At 49.1% G+C, this 19,298-nt stretch overlaps 1 protein-coding gene across 8 annotated transcripts in view; it reads right to left on the reverse strand.

Annotated features, from left to right (window-relative positions):
- Positions 1–19,298, reverse strand: part of CFAP77 (cilia and flagella associated protein 77) — a 149,290-nt gene that overhangs the window by 23,939 nt on the left and 106,053 nt on the right. For all 8 annotated transcript variants that reach the window (XM_081590814.1, XM_081590810.1, XM_081590811.1 and 5 more), the window contains exon 4: positions 3,758–3,863. In XM_081590814.1, the coding sequence (XP_081446940.1) occupies positions 3,758–3,863 (106 nt within the window). The remainder of the gene's footprint in view (positions 1–3,757; positions 3,864–19,298) is intronic.

A 19,298-nucleotide genomic window follows, 5' to 3' on the forward strand; every position in this document is an offset into this window, starting at 1 on the left:
AGGCCCGGTGGTGACCGGCTCCTGGAGAAGCCGGAGCTATGACGAAGGGGCTTGAGGGCCCACGGCTGGGATTCCTGCTGGGGCAGCCCCGTGGGGCACTTTCCCCCTGGTTCCGGCCCTTCTCCCAGTCTGATTTTAGGGCACCTGCGCCCCTGGCCCTGCCCGTGACCAGGTGGACTCGGGGAGGGACCATGGGGTGCTGAGAGCGTGCTGTTTTGGTTTCTGGTTCGGCCCTAGAACTCTCTGGGTTCGGGAAGCCAGCTGCCTCAAGGGCAGGGATGTGTCCTCCTTGGCTAACACAGCCCTGGTGGTTACCAGGGACGCCACCAGGTCTGAACGAATGAATGATTTGACGGGGCTGTTGCCATTTCTGGGAAGCAGATCCTCAGCATGGTCTGCTTGTGGAAAAGAAAGGAGGACTCCTTTGAGAGGAGGAATTAGAGGGCTCAGTGGAGAGCCCTCGAGGTCTCCATGGGTGGGATTTCAGAGCCACAGAGGCGGTCCAGCTCGTCCTTAGTGGCACGCCCCACACCCATGAACAGATGCTGCGAGCCTATGGTTAGGGACCCATAGCTCATGGGGTCTGCTGTGGACTGAACTGTGTCCCCTCCAAATCCAAGGTGAAGCCCTAGCCCCAAGTTGGGACCGTATTTGGAGCTGGGCCTTTAAGGAGGTGATTAAGGCTCAGTGACATCAGAGGGTGGGGCTGTAATCCAATAGGACAGATGACCTTATAGGAAGTGGAAGAAACACCAGGGGTGTCCATACAGGAAAGGCCCTGTGAGGACGGGGTAAGAAGGCGGCCGTTTTCAGGCTAAGGAGAGAAGCCTCCAGGGCAACCGACACTGCCACCTCCATCTTGGACTTCCAGCCACCAGGATTTCTGTGGTTTAAGCCACCCAGTCTATCATACTTTGTCACAGTCACCCCAGCAGACTCACCCAAGGTCCCCGGCCCCCAGTTGCAGGATCAGAGGGGGACTCTGATTCAATGTGTGCCCCTGGGGAACTCCATGCACAGTCAGACCTTAGCTCACAGCTGTGACCTTGTCAGAACTCAAAACCTCCTGGGGGAGTCAGCAGGTAAATAGGGGGCTCCTGTTTATACCTAGAGCTGGAGAGTTGGAGCCCCACACCCAGAGTGGATGAGCTGGACGACACGCTGGTACCCAAGTGACTCAAAGAGGATGGGCCACTGCAGAAAAGGCCTGAGAGAGTGACACAGGACAGACACTGCAGCTGACAAATGAAAGCTGACCTGGATTTAACCGAAGATGCCCCCACCCTATCACAAACCCTTTTATTTTACTTTTTAAAAAAGATAGCATCTCTTTATTTTATTTATTTATTTTTTGGCCGAGCCGTGTGGCATGTTGGGATCTTAGTTCCCTGACTGGGGATCAAGCCAGGGTCCCCTGCATTGGGAGCATGGAGCCCTAACAACTGGACTGGCAGGGAACCCCTTTTATTGATTTATTTTGTTAATCAATTATATTAATTTTATTGAATGTGTCTGTGGATAACTTCCGAGCCCTTTGGATCAACTCTCCCCTCTGCTTCCTAGAATAGCTTTGAAACTTCATCTCGAACCAAAGCTGAGAGGCTGCCTAGCCAGGGCTTAATGAGCCAGGCTTCAGAATTAGAAGGATGAAAGTGAGTCTTCTCACCTTTCTCAACCTCAGTTTCCGCTGCAGGAAATGGGATACCGATGCCTAACAAACAGGTTCTTGTAGGATTTGCTGAGTTAGCTTTGAGCAGAGTGTCTGGTCCTAGACGATTGCTCACTAAATGGAAGCCAGTTTCCAAGAATTTCGTTTGGGCTCATCACCATCCAAAACCCAAGACATCCTGAGCTGTTAAGAGACCAGTTTCTCCTAAGATGGGAGCAATCTGACCTTGTAAATCAACTGTCTCATCAACCCTAATAGACTGTGTGTCAGCCCCTCGGTGTTTTGAGGGTCTGGGTATTCGTAGCCCTTTGATAGAAAGCATCACAGCCACAGAGAAGCTTGGAAAAGGAGAACTCTGTGGTTGGTTTGACAAGTGCTTTTTGAGTGCTTACTATGTCCTGTGAAATTGTTAGTCACTCAGTCATGTCTGACTCTGCGACCCCGTGGACTATAGCCTGCCAGGCTCCTCTGTCCATGGAATTCTCCAGGCAAGAATATTAGAGTGGGTGGCCATTTCCTTCTCTAGATCTTCCCGACCCAGAGATCAAACTCAGGTCTCCTGCATTGCAGGTGGATTCTTTATCCTCTGAGCCACCAGGGAAGCCCCCTTCTATATGCTGGGAAGCCCCACCTATGTGTTGGGCCCTCATTCAAACTGACCCCCTTTTTTTGCCCATCAAGGGCATTGAGACCCCAGTTTGGATGACATCATCGACTCAATGGACATGAGTTTGAGCAAACTCTGGGAGATAGTGAAGGATGAGGAAACCTGGTGTACTACAGTCTATGGGGTTGCAAAAAGTCAGACACGACCGAGAGCAACCAAAGTGGTGATTCACTCAAAGCCACAACCCCCTGTGCTGGCATAAGTCCCCAACCAGTACTGGAGGTGGAGCCACTGATAGTGGCTGATTACAGGCCAATACTTTGGCCACCCGATGTGAAGAACTGACTCATTGGAAAAGACCCCGATGCTGGGAAAGATTGAAGGTGGGAGGAGAAGGGGACGGCAGAGGATGAAATGGTTGGATGGCATCACCAACTCGATAGACATGAGTTTGAGCAAGCTCCGGGAGTTGGTGATGGATAAGGGAAGCCTGGCTTGCTGCAGTCCATGGGGTTGCAAAGAGTCGGACACAACCGAGCGACTGAACTGAACTGAACTGAACTGAACAGGGTTCTCTGTTGAAAAAGGCGGGGCACTGACTACGAGACTGTCTCTAGATTCAGAAGATGTGTCCTTGGAGGCTCTGGATTCCATGGACCTGTGGCCCTCTGAATTGTTGTGAAATAGCTGCTAATTAAAACCATGACTCTGGCCTGGAGCTATCAGTATGAAGTAGCAGCATGTAACGGTAATGCTCCCTTGGAAACTGGTGGTTACCATAGTGAGCTCTTTCTTGAGCTATTAATGAATAAACTAGTCATGGACTGCTTTTAAAATATTATTACAGAGACTTCCCTGGTGGCACAGTGGGTAAAAATCCACCTGCCAAAGCACGGGATATGGGTTCGATCCCTGGTCTGGGAAGATTTTACATGCCAAGGAGCAACTAAGCCCGCATGTCACAACTACTGAACCTGTGTGCTGCAGCTACTGAAGCCCGAGTGCCTAGAGTCTGTGCTCAGCAACAAGAGAAGCCCCCACAGTGAGAAGCCCATGCACCACAACAAAGAGGAGACCCTGCTCACGGCAACTAGAGAACGCCCACGTGCAGCGATGGAGACTCATGCAGCCAAAAATAGAATAAATGAGTTAATTTAAAATATATTATTACAACCCTCTGCTCTGAGTGGTTGTCTCTGACTTCTGACTCTCCCCACCGCTGAGAACAGACTGGAGGGGCCTTAGGCAGAAATCAGAGCCTTCCTCTCTAGGGGCTTAAGCCAAAGTTGAACCTGATCATCACCAAGACCCTTTCAGCACAGCAATGAGTAACTCGATTGCCCAGTCAACACCCCCCCTCACCCACCAGCAACAAACATGCCCCGGGGGGCAGCCTCAAAGCCTTGCAGCTCCCCAAGCCTTCCCCTTCCCTCCCCTCCCACCCCGTCAGTCACCCACTCTGCAGTGAGCATGGTGTTTACCTTTTGCTTTTTCTCCAGTTTAATGGCTTTCTGGGTGGCCTTTTGCTCCTGCACCCACAGCTGCTGGTACTGATGCTGCAGCAGATCAAAGAAGGGGGTGGAAGGCCTGTGGGGAAGAAGTCAGATGGGTTTGAGGTCTGGGGAGGACCAGAGACCCCCTCTCCCCAGAGGCTGCCCGCCTGGCCGTCAGTGCTGCGGGGCAGAGTGCCCTCACCAAGGCTGTGAGAACCCCTTTCTGGCTTTCTGCAGCTGTGGAAGAAACGGGTGTCTTCTTCAAATCATTCAACAAATGTTTACTGCTCACCGATCAAGCGCTGGGCCTGATATGGTGACAGACTCTCTCCTCGACCAGATTTAAGACAGACTCCTCAGACCCCTCCTTTCCATCAGGCCTTGTCCTTAGGACCTATCTTTGGCTGGATGAAGTCAGCCTTAGCAGAGAAGCCTGCTAAGTCAGTCCCCCCACCCCTGATGTCTCATCATCTTGGCTTGCCTTTACCAAGAGTCCTGTTAAGGCAGTTTAGCAAGAATCTGCTACCTACCCTTGAAGTCTCCTCTTAGTAATTTGCCTTCCACTCTGCTCCTTGGGTAGAAATTCCCATTTGTGTTATATTAAGAACTGAGCCTAGCTCTATCCTGAGTTCACTTTCCCCTTTGCAATAGTGCTGAATAAAATCTGTCTTTATTGCCTTTAGCCTCTGCTCTGATTCTCATTGACAGGGGTCTCCAGCCAAGGAGCACGTACCCTGCATAGAGCATTTTGCACACCCCACTCCTCACAACACTGTGAAGTGGGTACTATTAATATTATTACTCATCCTGCAGATGAGGGGGTCAGGTCCCAGAACAGTGGGGGCAGGGCTGTGTGTGAGGCTCTCTCAAGGCAACCTAATAGGTGATGAGGGAAAGTACTTTTTAGAAGAACCAAAGCTAATAAGATGCAGGAGGAAGGACAGAATTGAGGGGAAGAGCATCATTACCTTGTGACTCCTAATGAAATAATGGATTTAGGTAATAAGCGCTGATTAGGTAGAAGGCTGACGGGGAACTTTACAATGCACGGCTCAGGCTGCAGCAGCTGAACCACAGGATCCATTTGTTCTTATTGTGATAAATGTGCGAAACATAAAATTTACCCAAGCGATCAATCTTACCATCACTGGAAGTGACAGACATAGGACCAGGAACGATTTTTATTGATTTATTTGGCCGTGCTGGGTCTTAGTTGCAGCGCGTGGGATCTTCACTGCATCACGTGGGGATCTTCTGGGGCAGCTTGTGGATTCTTTAGTTGTGATGTGTGGGCTCAGTAGTTGCGGCACGTGGGCTTTGCCGCTCTGCAGCATGTGCGATCTCAGTTCCCTGACGGGGGATCAAACCTGTGCCCCCTGCACTGAAGTGCAGTTTTAACCACTGGACCTCCAGGGAAACCCCCTGGCTTTGTGTTTTATATGGCCTGCACGGTGGTATTTAAAGTCTTGGAAATTGTTGTTGACCCTTAAAAATTGGGAAATTTTACATAAAAAAAAAAACAACCCAGCTTTCCCAGATTGTCCTGAAGATGTATATGTTCTGATCATGTAGGTCTGCCTTCCTATGTGGCAACAGTTGGCTGGAGCTGAGTATCAGGTGTCATTTAGCCCAAGTCCTCTCCCTTCCCTACTGCACTCCACTGCCTGCTGGGCCCCTCCAAGCATTGGATTTTGTGGCCCCAGAAACAGACATAGAGCTGGACTGGACCCTAAACGCCCACACCCAGCTCTCCCACCCTCCAGGCGGACTTCTCTGGGACTGGGCTGACCTGGGACTCCTTTTGAGTGGTGCTTCCTCGGCTTTGAAATGCCACTCGAGCTCAGAGGTCTCTTTCCAGAGCAGCCTGCAGCGCATCTACAAACAGTGGCTCTTTGTTTTCTGGTTCCTTTACCCCTGTGGCGACTTTTATTACTTAATTATTACACACCCTGTGCTTCTGAGCAGCCTAATTTATAGCGGTGCTTTCTAATGACACGAGATGCGTAATCTCACAAGATCTACCCCAAGAGGCTTTTCACAACAGAAAAGCTATCTTTCCAGTAGCCTCCACGGCCCACAGCCCCGCAAACCCACCCTCCCGGCCCTCCCACAGCCTCGCTGACCATCTTTGTGTCCTGTTTCAGCCAGCCGTTCTTGTTGCTGGAAAAAGGCAGGGGCGGGGCGCTCGGAGCAGGAGAAGAGCTGACAAACCTTGTAAGTTACAACAGCCCGGTCCTGACTGCCTGGTGGAGGTCCAGCGGGTTTTGCTCATTTTTGCTCTGGCTCATTCAGTTGGATAAAAAGGGGGAGAGGCTTGTCGGACATAGTGAAAACCCAGGATGTAAATTGTATTGCATCATCTCTTGCTTAAAATGCCCTTGGCAGCCTCCCATTTCTTAGACTCAATCTAGACTCCTTGCCACGACTGGCAAAGCCTCCCCTCCCCAAACTCCTCTCAGACTCTCAGCACCTCCTTTGCCTACGGGTCTCAGCTGTTGGGTCACCTCCTCAGAGGGCTTGCCCCTGACTGGTCCGTCTTCCACCGGCCCTTGCCTGGTGCCCTCCCCTGCAGAAGCCCGCTTGTTCATTTGTCACTGATCTATAACTGCTCTCGGCCATTGAATACCATTGCCAGCAGGAATGGTTTACTCTCAATGATTATGCATTGTTGAAAAGGAAGGGGAGAGAAGCAGGGAATTAGAGGAAAAAAGATTAGGTGAAAATTTTAGGAAATATACTTTTCATAAGTCAGGGTAGTGTAAATTAAGCTATATGTGAGTTGTAATAAAATTGAGAGTAAATTGATGGAAATTATAATCCAGGAAAGGAAGGACAGTCTTTCTAACAATTGGCAGTGGAACAACCGGACACCATGGACAAAACCAAGCAAAAACCTCCTGACCCAAGTCTCACACTTTATACAAGAATTAACTCAAAATGAAACGTGGAGTTAAATGTGAAACTGTGAAACTTTTTGAAGAAAACATAGGAGAGACTCTTTGGGACCTAGGGCTAGGCTAGGTGATGAGTTCTTAGACTTGACACCAAAAGCATGATCCAGCAAAGAAAAAAAAAACATAAATTGAACTTCCTCTAAATTAAGAAGTTTTGCTCGATGAAAGAGCCTCTTGAGAAGATGAAAAGATAAACAAACCATTACTAGGAGAAAATATTTGCAAACCATGTATCTGGCAAAGGACTCCTACCTTGACTATATATAAAACTCTCAAAACTCAACAACAAAACAAAACAAAAACAAACAAATGACTGTACTAGAAAAAAGACAAAACATGAAGAGACAAGAGGGTATATGGATGGCAAATAAGTACAGGAAAGAATAGTAACATCCGTCGCCATCGGAGAAATGTAAATCAAGAGCCTGATGACATGTCACTGCACACCTATTAGTGCAACTAAAATAAGAAATATGTAGTGACAGTGGGCTTCCCTGGTGGCTCAGACGGTAAACAATCTGCTTGCAATGCAGAAGACCTGGGTTTGATACCTGGATCAGGAAGATCCCCTGGAGAAAGGAATGGGTACCCACTTTCAGTATTCTTGCCTGGGAAATGCCATGGACAGAGGAGCCAGGTGGGCTACAGTGCTTGGGGTTGCAAAGAGTTGGACGTAACTGAGCAGCTAACCCGCAGTGCCAGTGCTCAGTGCCGGCGAGGACGCGGAGAAACTAACCCTCTCACACATTGCCGGAGGGGATGAAACGTGGCATAGCTGCTCTGGAAAATGGTTTGCTAGTTTCTTGAAAAACTAAACCTACACTTACCATAGGAGCCGAGCAATTGTACTCCTGGGCATTTGTCCCAGAAAAATGGAAACTTAGGTCTACACAGACACCTATACACCAATGTTCATAGCTTGAATACTTATAATATCCCCAAACTGGGAACAACCAAAACACCCTTCAGTGGGTGAATAAACTGTGGTCCATCCATACTATGGAATATTATTCGATAGTAAAAAAGGAAAGGACTATTGATACAGCAACAGCTTGGATGATGTCAAGGCTATTATGCTCAAGAAAAATGCCAGTTTCGTAGGGCCACATACTGTATGATTTCATGTACATACCTTTCCTGGAATGCCCCAAAGATCAGGGAATGGTGGGGAGAGGGGTCATTACACAGGTGCATGAAGGGGTGTCTTTGAGGTGATAGAACAGTTCTGTATCTTGATTTGTAACACAAATCTACACATGTGATAAAATGCATGGACACCAAATATGCAGACACAAACTGCGCGTAAAACTGGTGAAATCTGAATGAAATCTGTGTATTGTACCAACTTTAGTTTTTTAGTTTTTTTTAATGTTTTTTTCAAATGTAATTAATTTGGCTGTGTCAGGTCTTAGAATCTTCATTGCATCATGCAGGAGCTCTTGTGGTGCATGGACTTTCCAGTTGTTGCACACGGGCTCAGGGCTGTGTGGGCTCAGTAGTTGTGGAGCATGGGCTTAGTGGCCTTGCGGCATGTGGGATCTTAGTTCCCAGACCAGGAATCGAACCTGTGTCCTCAGCATCAAAAGGTGGATTCTTCACCATTGGGCCATCAGGGAAGTCCCAGCTTTTTAGTTTTGATATTGCACTATAGTTACATAGGATTTTATCATAGGGGATAACAGGGTGAAGAGTAAACAGGATCTCTCTGTACTATTTTTACAAATTCTTGTGGATTTAAATTATTTCCATGTAAAATGTTTTCTCAAAATGCAATCGGGCATGCATGAACTAGCTTTCTACTTTATAGAAAAAATATTACAATATTACTGTCATACAAAGAGGTGATCAAAGAGTTCGGAGCAAATAAATGTAGGGGGAAAATGAATATAGGGTGTGGCAGGCAATTAATTTTTTAAAAATGTGTTATTTTTTTGGATTTTGTGGCTTATGATATTTGTCAGCTTATTTAAAATTTTAATTTGTTCTGATTCTTTTTCTCATTCTAATTAAGTATTCAGTTTTATGCCTAAATTTGTATTCAGGATTCTGAACTTTTTTTCTTAAAGAGAATCCCCAAATATGAATAAGTTCCTGGTCCCAGGAAACATGGAGCTGCCCTTGTGTGAAGGTAAAATGTTTCTTTTAATTATAAGAGGGTATTGGGTAAAACTTTATGCTAATAGTGTGAAACCAAAACAAAATAGGTGATTTGTCCAGGAAAATATAAAAGATCAAAGTTGACTGAAGTGCATATATAAAATGTTAATAGAGCCACGGGTACCAGACCAAGGTATGTTCACGTGTGTGACCTCCTAGCCTTGCTGAGAATAGTATTACAGGGCTTTCCAGAAGTTTTTATAAAAAAGCTTCCCACATCATGCTATGATCCCAGATCAAGAGAAGGAAAATGTCTTGGTCAGTATCAGTTAGAAGAGCAAATGAAAGACTACTTGAGGGTGTGATGAACTTAGGAGTCTGGGACTGACATATATGCACTGCTAGGTATAACATAGATAACCTACTATATAGCGCAGGGAACCCATTTAGCTCTGTGGTGACCTCGACGGAAAGGAAATCCAAGAAAGAGGGGACATATGTATGTGCGTGCTGTGTCACTTCGGTCACGTCTGACTCTTTGCAACCCTATGGGCTGTAGTACACCAGCTCCTCTGTCCATGGGCTTCTCCAGGCAAGAACACTGGAGTGGGTTGCCAAGCCATCCTCCAGGGGATCTTCCTGACTCAGGGATCGAACCTGCGTTTCCTGCAGCTCCTGCATTGCCGGTGAATTCTTTACCACTGAACCACCAGGAAAGCCGGGATATGTGTATATGTATAGCTGATTCTTTCTGCCGTCAGCTAGAGACTAACACAGCATTGTAAAGCAGATATACTCCAACTTAAAAAAGAAAAAAAGAGCCTAAAGAAATGAAATTAAGTTATGCTTGAACTAAAAAAAAATGAGAACGAATACTAAGTGAAATATTACTAGATCACATTGGGCAATATACTAACACCAGAAGGCCCTCCTGTAACGCCCTCCACCCACGCTGGAGACGAGGAGTGGGGAGCCAAGGAGGGGTCCCAGAGGGCAGCTCACCCCCGGCCCCTTCCCGCTGAGCCTCCAAGGCGGGGAGGAAAGAGACTGTCCCAGTGCAGCTGGAAGCTGCGATGCGAGGATTACACTAGGTCAGACCTATTACCCAGTGCACTGAGATGGCCTTTTGTAATTGCAAGTGAGCAGAAAAGCCACGGATGGCCTGAGACTTCACCCAGGAAAGGGGCTGGGAAAGCAGCTGACCCTCAGAGCAGGTGTGAACAGGGCGAGGACGCTCACGTTTGGAAGTCCCTTGCCCCCCAGCTTGTTCACATTTATCAGGAAATATTATGAAGCTGCCAGAAAGAATGAAGTGGCCGTACGAGTAACGACTCAGAAAGATCTCCAAGACCTACGTCAAGGATAAAAGAAGAAGCTGGGGAGAAAGGGCCATACTTGTGCAAGTGGATGAACGCAGGCGTGAAGGATGGTGAAGGACAGGAAGGAAGGCCGCAGGGGATGGTGCTGGGGAGGCGGGCAGACACAGTGGGTGGGGCAAGGGGGCTCCTCCTCCCAGTCTCCTTGAAAAGTGAAAGTGAAGTCGAGCAGAGCAGTCGTGTCCGGCTCTTTGCGACCCCAGGGACTGTAGCCTACTAGGCTCCTCCGTCCATGGGGTTTTCCAGGCAAGAGTACTGGAGTGGGCTGCAATTTTCTTCTCCAGGGGATCTTCCCAACACAGGGATCAAACCCATGTCTCCTGTGTTGGCAGGCAGACTCCTATCCACTGTACCACCAGGGAAGTCCAGGGCGGATGCACCTTTAGGAGCCATTTTTCTTATTTTCTTCTGCAACTATTTTTTTTTCTTTTGCTGCTACCTTAAAACATGTTCAGGGTTGTGGTTTTTGTTTTAAAATAAACATAGTTCTTTACAATAAAAAAGACGTTTTTTCCACCCCAGAATGAATGATTTTTGCCACAGGCCGAGAGCCCCTGTGGTCACAATTACAGCCATCTGAACCGCAGCTTTCTTTTGAGGAGCTTGGAAGGGTTCACTCAGAAGATCTCAATTATTTATCCTCACTAAATTAGATGGGAAAGGTGGGAGTGGGGAGGCTGAAGCCCAGAGAGGTGAAATGGCTGGCCCAGGGTCACACAGCACACTCGGCAGCCTAGCCTGGACCCCCACCCCCACCCACACCCCCACCCACACCCACACCCACACCCACACCCCACCCACACCCAAACCCACACCCACACCCACACCCACACCCCCACCCACACCCACACCACACCCCCACCCACACCCACTCCCCACCCTCACCCAAACCCACACCCACACCCACACCCACACCCACACCCCACCCACACCCAAACCCACACCCACACCCACACCCACACCACACCCCCACCCACACCCACTCCCCACCCTCACCCAAACCCCCACCCACACCCACACCCCCACCCACACCCACACCCAAACCCCCACCCACACCCCCACCCACACCCACACCCACACCCCCACCCACACCCACACCCACACCCCACCCACACCCACACCCACACCCACACCCACACCCAAACCCACACCCACACCCACACCCACCCCCACACCCCCACACCCACCCACCCCCACCCCCACACCCCACACCCCCACACCCCCACACCCACACCTACACACCCACACCCACACCCACACCCACACCCACATGCACCCCACCACCCACACCCCCACCCACACCCCTCAGGCTACACTGTCTTTAGCCAAGAGAATGAGAACCCACTTCCAAACAGGCTCACAGGGCTGCCGGCTAGCTGACTGCAGATAGAGGCCAAATCCAGGGGCCTGGCTACACTCTTGCCAGGACCCCAGACCCTCCCCTCCACACAGGAACTGAGGCCTTTCCAACTACGTGAGTCTGCTGCTCTCTCCCTCAGCACCTGACCTGGCTTCCCTTTGCCCTTTAGGGTGTTGGGCTCAGTCTTCCAAGGCCCTGGCCTTGGGGGGCCATCTCTGCACCCATGTCCCCCCAGGAGCCTCCCCACCTTCCCCCAGTCACTCTATCCCATCCTTCGGGTGTTGGTCTCAACGAGACACCCACCCCTACCCCCAGGTCCCTCTCCAAGACCTCCCTTAGCATTGCCAACTTTGCTTTCCCAGCTGCTCTTTGCACTTGGGAAAGGTTTTTTTTTGGTTTTTTTTTTTAAATATTTTCAGTGATCAAAGGATGGATTCAGTGTCTGCCTTTCTGATTAAGCTCTGAGCCCCGTGTGGCAAGGACTGTGGCTGGATTGTTCACTGTGCCTCCAGGCCAGGACAGTCTGTACTTTGTAAAAATGCTGAGTGGCCCCAGAAGCCTTTAAAGACCATCTTCCTGAGATACTGACCTCCTCAACTGCAGCGCCCAAGAGGGAGGTCTGTGGCAGAAATGAGCTTTTCCTTGGGGAGCCCAGTGATGGGGCAAGGGTGGCCTGAGTCCTGCAGAAGGGGTCCAGGTGCTGAGGCCCCGCCATGGACCTCTTTATTCCTCTCCTCCTCTGTCTCAGGGGCTCAGGTATTGAAGCCGGCATGTCAGAGTGGATCCTGGCTCTGGAAAGGGGCAGCAGTGGTAGTTCCTCCCCACCCTCCAAGAACAAAGGGCACAGTCAGGAGGGGTGATACAGGGGAAGAGGCCCCATCCCAGGGATGAATTAGGGGACCCATGAAGCAGAGGAGGAGGCTGAACATGGGTCCCCTGAGAGCCCAGTCAACCACGGAAACCCGGGACCCTCAGACCCGTTCACTATGAATCTTTAGAAGCACATTCGAAAGTGATTCAGTCTTCCATGTGGTGACTTAAAAAAATAGCCACAACCTAAAAGCTGAGAGTTACATTTTATTTGGTGGGAAATTTTAGGACTTCAAGCCCTGGAGACAGTATCTCAAGTAACCCTGAGAGAACTGCTCCTAAGAGGCGAGGGGAGGAACCAGGTTATACAGGAGTTTTTAAACAAAGGACAGGCAATCTGAACATCAAAACATTATTGTTAATTAAAGGAAATAGACATCTCAAGTTAAGGAATTTAGTGCTTTTCTATGTATGGGAAGATGCAAGAGTCTGTGCTTACTGAAATCATTCCTTTCATATGCATCTCAGCTATCGGGGCCAGCATCCTGCGTTTTTCACATCCTGATCTTCCCTGAGGCTCACCATAGGGAGTGGCTGCAGTCCAATGGCTGGCAGATGGCAGGGATTCTTCTCCTTTCTGAGTGCCCTTGGGGCTCAGGAGCTCGTATTGGAGCTGCAATTGCTGGTGACTGTGACATCCTTGTTTACTGATACGGCAGGAAATACTTCATTTCTCACATGAGATACTGGAGGGTCCCCCAGTGTACTGGAGGCTTGGGGATGGAGACTGGGGGCCACTTAGAGGCAATTTGGAGCCCAGAGAGAGAGAAGGAGCAGGCTGGCCATGAATAAGCATCTGTGGAGAGACTCCTGGGCCAGCAGAGGGAGGGCGAAAGGAATCAGAGCAGGTCCACACCAGCGCTGGGGAGCTTGGTCAGGGCAGGGGTCCTCCTGGAGGCGGGGGAAGGGACTGGCCACAAAGGGACGTGGTGGGGGAGGGGGTTCTGGGATGATGGAAACATGCTATGGCTTCACTGGGTGCCCAGCTGTATAAACTTGTCAAGATTCATCAGATTAAACATGGACCACATCATTATCTGTAAATTGTACCTCAATAAAGTTGCGAAGAACTGACTCATTGGAAAAGACCCTGAGGCTGGGAGAGATTGAAGGCAGGAGGAGGACAACAAAGGATGAGATGGTTGGATGGCATCACTGAGTCAATGGACATGGGTTTGAGCAAGCTCTGGGAGTTGGTGATGGACAGGGAAGCCTGGCATGCTGCAGTCCATGGGGTTGCAAGGAGTTGGACACAACTGAGCGACTGAACTGAACTGAAAAGCTGTTGGAATCTTCCCTGGTGGCTCAGATGGTAAAGAATCCGCTTGCAGTGCAGGAGACCCTGGTTCAGTCCCTGGGTTGAGAAGATCCCCTGGAGAAGGGGAATGGTAACCCACTGCTTTATCCTTGCCTGTAGAATTCCATGGATAGAATTCCATGTAGCCTGACAGGCTACAGTCCACAGGGTCACAGAGAGTCGGACAAGACTGAGTGACTAACACTTTCACTTTCAAAATTGTTTTAAAAGCAAAAACTAAGAAGGCTGAGAAAGTAGGAGTCATCACAGAAAGTCTTTGCCAAAGCACTAGGGAGCTATGGATGGTTTCTGAGCAAGGGGAGAGAGCATGGTGACAGTCACACTTTGGCGCAGTTGCCAGGGGTGGCAGAGTGAATTTGTAGAAAGGAAGGGAATAGGATTTGAGGATCCAAGGCCATTTCAGGGGGAGAAAAGATATAGCAGGAGGGCTACACACCTTGTGAATGAGACCTCGACTCTGTGCTCACTTACTCGCTTGTCCGTCCATCCACCTGGCAGACCCAGGAGCACTAACCAGCTCCTCGTGATGGGCCAGGCTCTGTGAGATGTGGGGACATGCTCTCTGCACCCTGGGATTTCAGGGCCTGCCGCAGAAGTGCCGAGATCCACCACTGCTCACACTTCTGTCTGCTTCCTGTACCGTTAAGACAATATCTCTAGCAACAGATACTAATACCCTCTTTTCACAGAGGACAAATCTGAGGCCCAGAGAAGTTCACTGTCTTGCCCAAGACCACGCAGCCACTGGATGACATGTTGCATTTGCCTGGGAGGTCCATGAGCGTATCCACCTTGCAGCTCTTTCCCCCTGCAGAGCAGAGAGCTAATTGCCAGTGTACACACGGCCATAGGAGCTCAGAGGAGAGAATGGTTAATTGAGCAAGGGCATGGAACATGGAGGGCTTCTCAGGTGGCGCTAGTGGTAAAGAACCCGCCTGCCAATGCAGGAGACATAAGAGATGTGGGTTCGATCCCCTGGAGAAGGAAACAGCAACCCACTCCAGTATTCTTGCCTGGAGAATCCCATGGACAGAGGGAGCCTGGCGGGCTACAATCTTTAGGGTCTCAAAGAGTCAGACACAACAAAAGCAATGTAGCATGCACGAACATGGAACCAGGAAAGTCTCCTTTGAGCTTTTCGGTGGGTCTTTAGGGATGAGCAGGAGGTGACTGGGTGGAGAAATAGAGTAAGGAGGCTCCAGAGAGAGGGCTCGGTGTGAACAAAGACAAGGGATCGGGCCTGGCTGGCAGCGTGCTTCGCAGCCCTAGAGTGGCCTGATGGACATCGGAGAGTAACAGGCATTCAAAACGGCCTCCCAGTTTTTGATGAGCACTTACTACACCAAGCCCGCTGGCTGCACTCCAACTGCAGTCCCCCTGCTTCTTCCCTTCTTCCATAACCTTGAAAGGGAGGGTTAACATGCCTGCCTTCAGGTGTGGAAAATGACATGCAGAGAAATCAAGTGCCTGGCCCGAGGTTTGCTCACGGACACGGGGCGGCCCAGCGGCGGAGCCAGCGCCCCATCCGGCCTCCCCCAGCTCTGAAGACCCCGGGTTGTGACACTTAGGCTCCAAGTGATCCATGCCAGCGAGGACACTGCCAAGGGCTTCGACAAATTATTTGCTGATAAACTGGCAGGACCCCCTTGGAAAAGATCCTCGCCACCCTGACGTTCCCGCTGACAACAAAACCGTGTCAAAACTCAGTCTGGTCGAGTGGAAAATGGGGAATAAAATGAAATGAAATCAGCAGCTACTCGGGGTAGGGAGAAACCTCAAATTAGTTGCATCCGGTCCATCTTCCGCTACTACCTCACGACTGATAACCCCCAGACCAGGGGTTGATCTCCCGCGGAGGCACCCGGGGACGAGCAAGGGGGATGGAAATTATCATTCACAAACATTAGATTGACACTTTGTGCGTGGAGGGGGAGAGGGCTGACAGCTCTGATTTGCCGGCGTGGCTCCTCTCTGCCAAGGAGGGCTCTGGTGGATTAGAGGGGGCCCCTTTCATGGCAAACCCATCTTCATCTTCGCAGCTCATTAAAACTTTGCGGAGCTGGAGAAGTTGGCGGAAGGGAGGAAGCTGTAGGAAGCTTCTGAGGGACACGAGGTACACATTTGTTGAAAGGTGTTTGAGAAGGGAGCCTTGGGTCTGACAAACTGGATTTTAGTGCGGCTCTCCGTTCACAGCGGGCTAAAATAATTGGTCATCAGTGACTACTAATTCGGTTTAGTAGCCAGAGGCAATTTTTTTCTTCCTGGAAAATCAATGACAGCACGGAGGTCTGTTCAACGTGATTCCACTCAAGATGGGTCCTTATTTGGCGCTTGATGATTCTTCCAGCGGAGACAGCTATTTTGTTAAAATAAAATTAAAATCCATCTCTAATGTGCCAGCGGTCTGCTGCTCCCAGGGGTGGGCAAGGAGAGGCCCTGGCCCTGGTCCCGACACAGCCTCGGGGACTCAGGAGTGGATGGTGGCTTCTGGAATGTCCCGCATGTTCTTGGCTGGGTGTGAGGTTCGGAACACGCTGTGGACCATTGGAGGGTCTGGTTTTGGAGGAGGGGAGAGGCCGAGGGGCTGGGCGTCTCTTGGCAGCTCTAAATCAAAACCCAGCCCAATAGGGACAGCCAACCGCGGCACCATCTGAGGAGACTCACATCCTGTCCCACCTCCACATTGGACGCATTCTCGGACGGCAGCGAGTGGTGAGGGGCCTCCCTTCTCGGCCTCACCTGAGGCTTCCTGAATGGGCCCAGCTGTGGGCAGGTGACCTCAGGGACCATGACTGAGCACTTGGCTTGTGCCTAAAGGGGTACCACTGTTTCTAGTATAAGCGATTCTGGTTAACATGGCCCACAGGCTACGAAAGCACAGCTAAAGCCTTTTTCTTTCATTTTTTTGGCAACTGAAATTTTTATTAAGGTCATTGGAGATTCACATGCAATTGTTAAGAAATAATACAGAGGTGGGGGGAGAAATATGCAGAGAAGCCTCTGTACCCCTTACCTTGTTTCCCTCAATGGTGACATCTGGTAAAACTAAAGTACAGAATCAAAACCAGGTTATTGACAGTGGTGAAGGGGCTTGCGTAACTCAATGAAGCTATGAGCCATGCTGTGCAGGACTGGTCATGGTGAAGAGTTCTGACAAAGCGTGGTCCCCTGGAGAAGGGAATGGCAACCCACGCCAGTGTTGTTGCCTGGAGAGAACCCCATGGACAGTATGACTGGTGTATTTGCTTGTATACAATTTCATCCCCTGTGTAGGTCTATGGACTCACCACCACAGTGAAGGTACAAAACAGCTCCATCACCTCGAGGATGCTTCCTGTTATGCTTTTATAACATCACCCATCTTCCTCCTGTACTGCACCCATGGGCCTTGGATGTTTCCTTTTCATCCTTACAAGAACACTACCAGCAGACTTTCCTGGTTTTCCAGTGGCTAAGACTCCATATTCCTAACACTGGGGGCCCGGGTTTGATCGCAGGTCAGGGAACTAGATCTCACAACTAAAGATCCCGCGTGCTGCAACTAAGGCCCAATGCAGCCAAATGAATGAAAGAATGAATAAAAAGAACGCTAGCAGATAGGAACTACGATTATGTCATTTTACTGATAAAGAAACTGATCGATACAGAACTATTGATACTGCTATTGAACTATCAATAAATCATTCAATGAGGGCTTCCCTGGTGGCTCAGTGATAAAGAATCCACCTGCCAATGCAGGGGACACAGGTTCGATATCTGATCTGGGACGATCTCACATGCCGCAGAGCAACTAAGCCCGTGCTCTAGAGCCCGGGAACTGTAACTACAGAAGCCTGCATGCCCTAGAGCCTGGTTTCCACAACAAGAGAAGTCACTGCAATGAGAAGCCTGTACACCACAGTAAGAGAGTAGCCCCCACTCGCCACAACTGGAGAAAAGCCCACTCAGCAACGAAGACCCAGCACAGCCAAAAATAAATAAACAAATAATTCATTTTAAAAAAGAGCTTAGTCAGATGAAATAACTTGCTTGGGATCGATATCTGGCAATACTGTACCATGTGATTGCAAATAGAAGACTCTAGCCCATGGTGTGGTCACTCACCTAGATCAAGACATCCTGGAGTGTGAAGTCAAGTGGGCCTTTGGAAGCATCACTACGAACAAGGCTAGTGGAGGTAACAGAATTCCAGCTGAGCTATTTCAAATCCTAAAAGATGATGCTGTGAAAGTGCTGCACTCAATATGCCAGCAAATTTGGAAAACTCAGCAGTGGCCACAGGACTGGAAAAGGTCAGTTTTCATTCCAATTCCAAAGAAGGGCAATGCCAAAGAATGTCCAAACTACCGTACAATTGCAACTCACTTCACATGTTAACAAAGTAATGCTCAAAATTCTCCAAGCCAAACTTCAACAGTATGTGAACCAAGAACTTCCAGATGTTTAAGCTGGATTTAGAAAAGGCAGAGGGATCAGAGATCAAATTGCCAATATCAGTTGGATCATAGAAAAAGCAAGAGAATTCCAGAAAAACATCTACTTAATGCTTCAATGACTATGTCAAAGCCTTCAACGGTGTGGATCACAACAAACTGGAAAATTCTTTAAGCGATGGGAATACCAGACCACTCTACTTGCTTCCTGGGAAACTCATAAGCAGGTCAAGGAGCAACAATTAGAACCAGACATGGAACAACAGACTGGTTCCAAATTGGGAAAGGAGTATGTCAAACCTATATATTGTCATCCTGCATATTTAACTTATATGCAGAGTACATCATGCGAAATGCCAGACTGGATGAAGCACAAGCTGGAATCAAGATTGCCGGGAGAAATATCAATAACCTCAAATATGCAGATGACACCACCCTTATGGCAGAAAGTGAAGAGGAACTAAAGAATCTCTTGATGAAGGTGAAAGAGGAGAGTGAAAAAGCTGGCTTTAAAGTCAACATCCAAAAAACTAAGATCATGGATCTGGTCCCACCACTTCATGGCAAATAGAAGGGGAAGCAATGGAAACAGTGACAGACTTTATCTTCTTTGGCTCCAAAATCACTACAAATGGTGACTGCAACCATGAAATTAAAAGATGCTTACTTCTTAGAAGAAAAACTATGACAACCTAGACAGCATATTAAAAAGCAGAGACATTACTTTGCTGACAAAGGTCTGTCTAGTCAAGGCTATGGTTTTTCCAGTAGTCATGTATGGATGTGAGAGTTGGAAGGCTGAGTGCCGAAGAACTGATGCTCTTGAACTGTGGTGTTGCAGAAGACTCTTGAGAGTCCCTTGGACAGCAAAGAAATCAAACCAGTCAATCCTGAAGGAAATCAACTCTGAATATTCATTGGAAGAATTGATGCTGAAGCAGAAACTCCAATCCTTTGGCCACCTGATACAAACAGCCAACTCATTGGAAAAGACCCTGATGCTGGGAAAGATTGAAGGCGGAAGGAGAAGGGGACAGCAGAGGATGAGATGGTTGGATGGCCTCACCGACTCAATGGACATGAGTTTGAGCAAAGTCTGAGAGATGGTGAAGGACAGGGAT

The sequence above is a fragment of the Giraffa tippelskirchi genome, chromosome 4 (genome assembly GCF_054371585.1).
Source record: "Giraffa tippelskirchi isolate mGirTip1 chromosome 4, T2T-mGirTip1v1.2.pri, whole genome shotgun sequence".
Classification (NCBI taxonomy): Eukaryota; Metazoa; Chordata; class Mammalia; order Artiodactyla; family Giraffidae; genus Giraffa; species Giraffa tippelskirchi.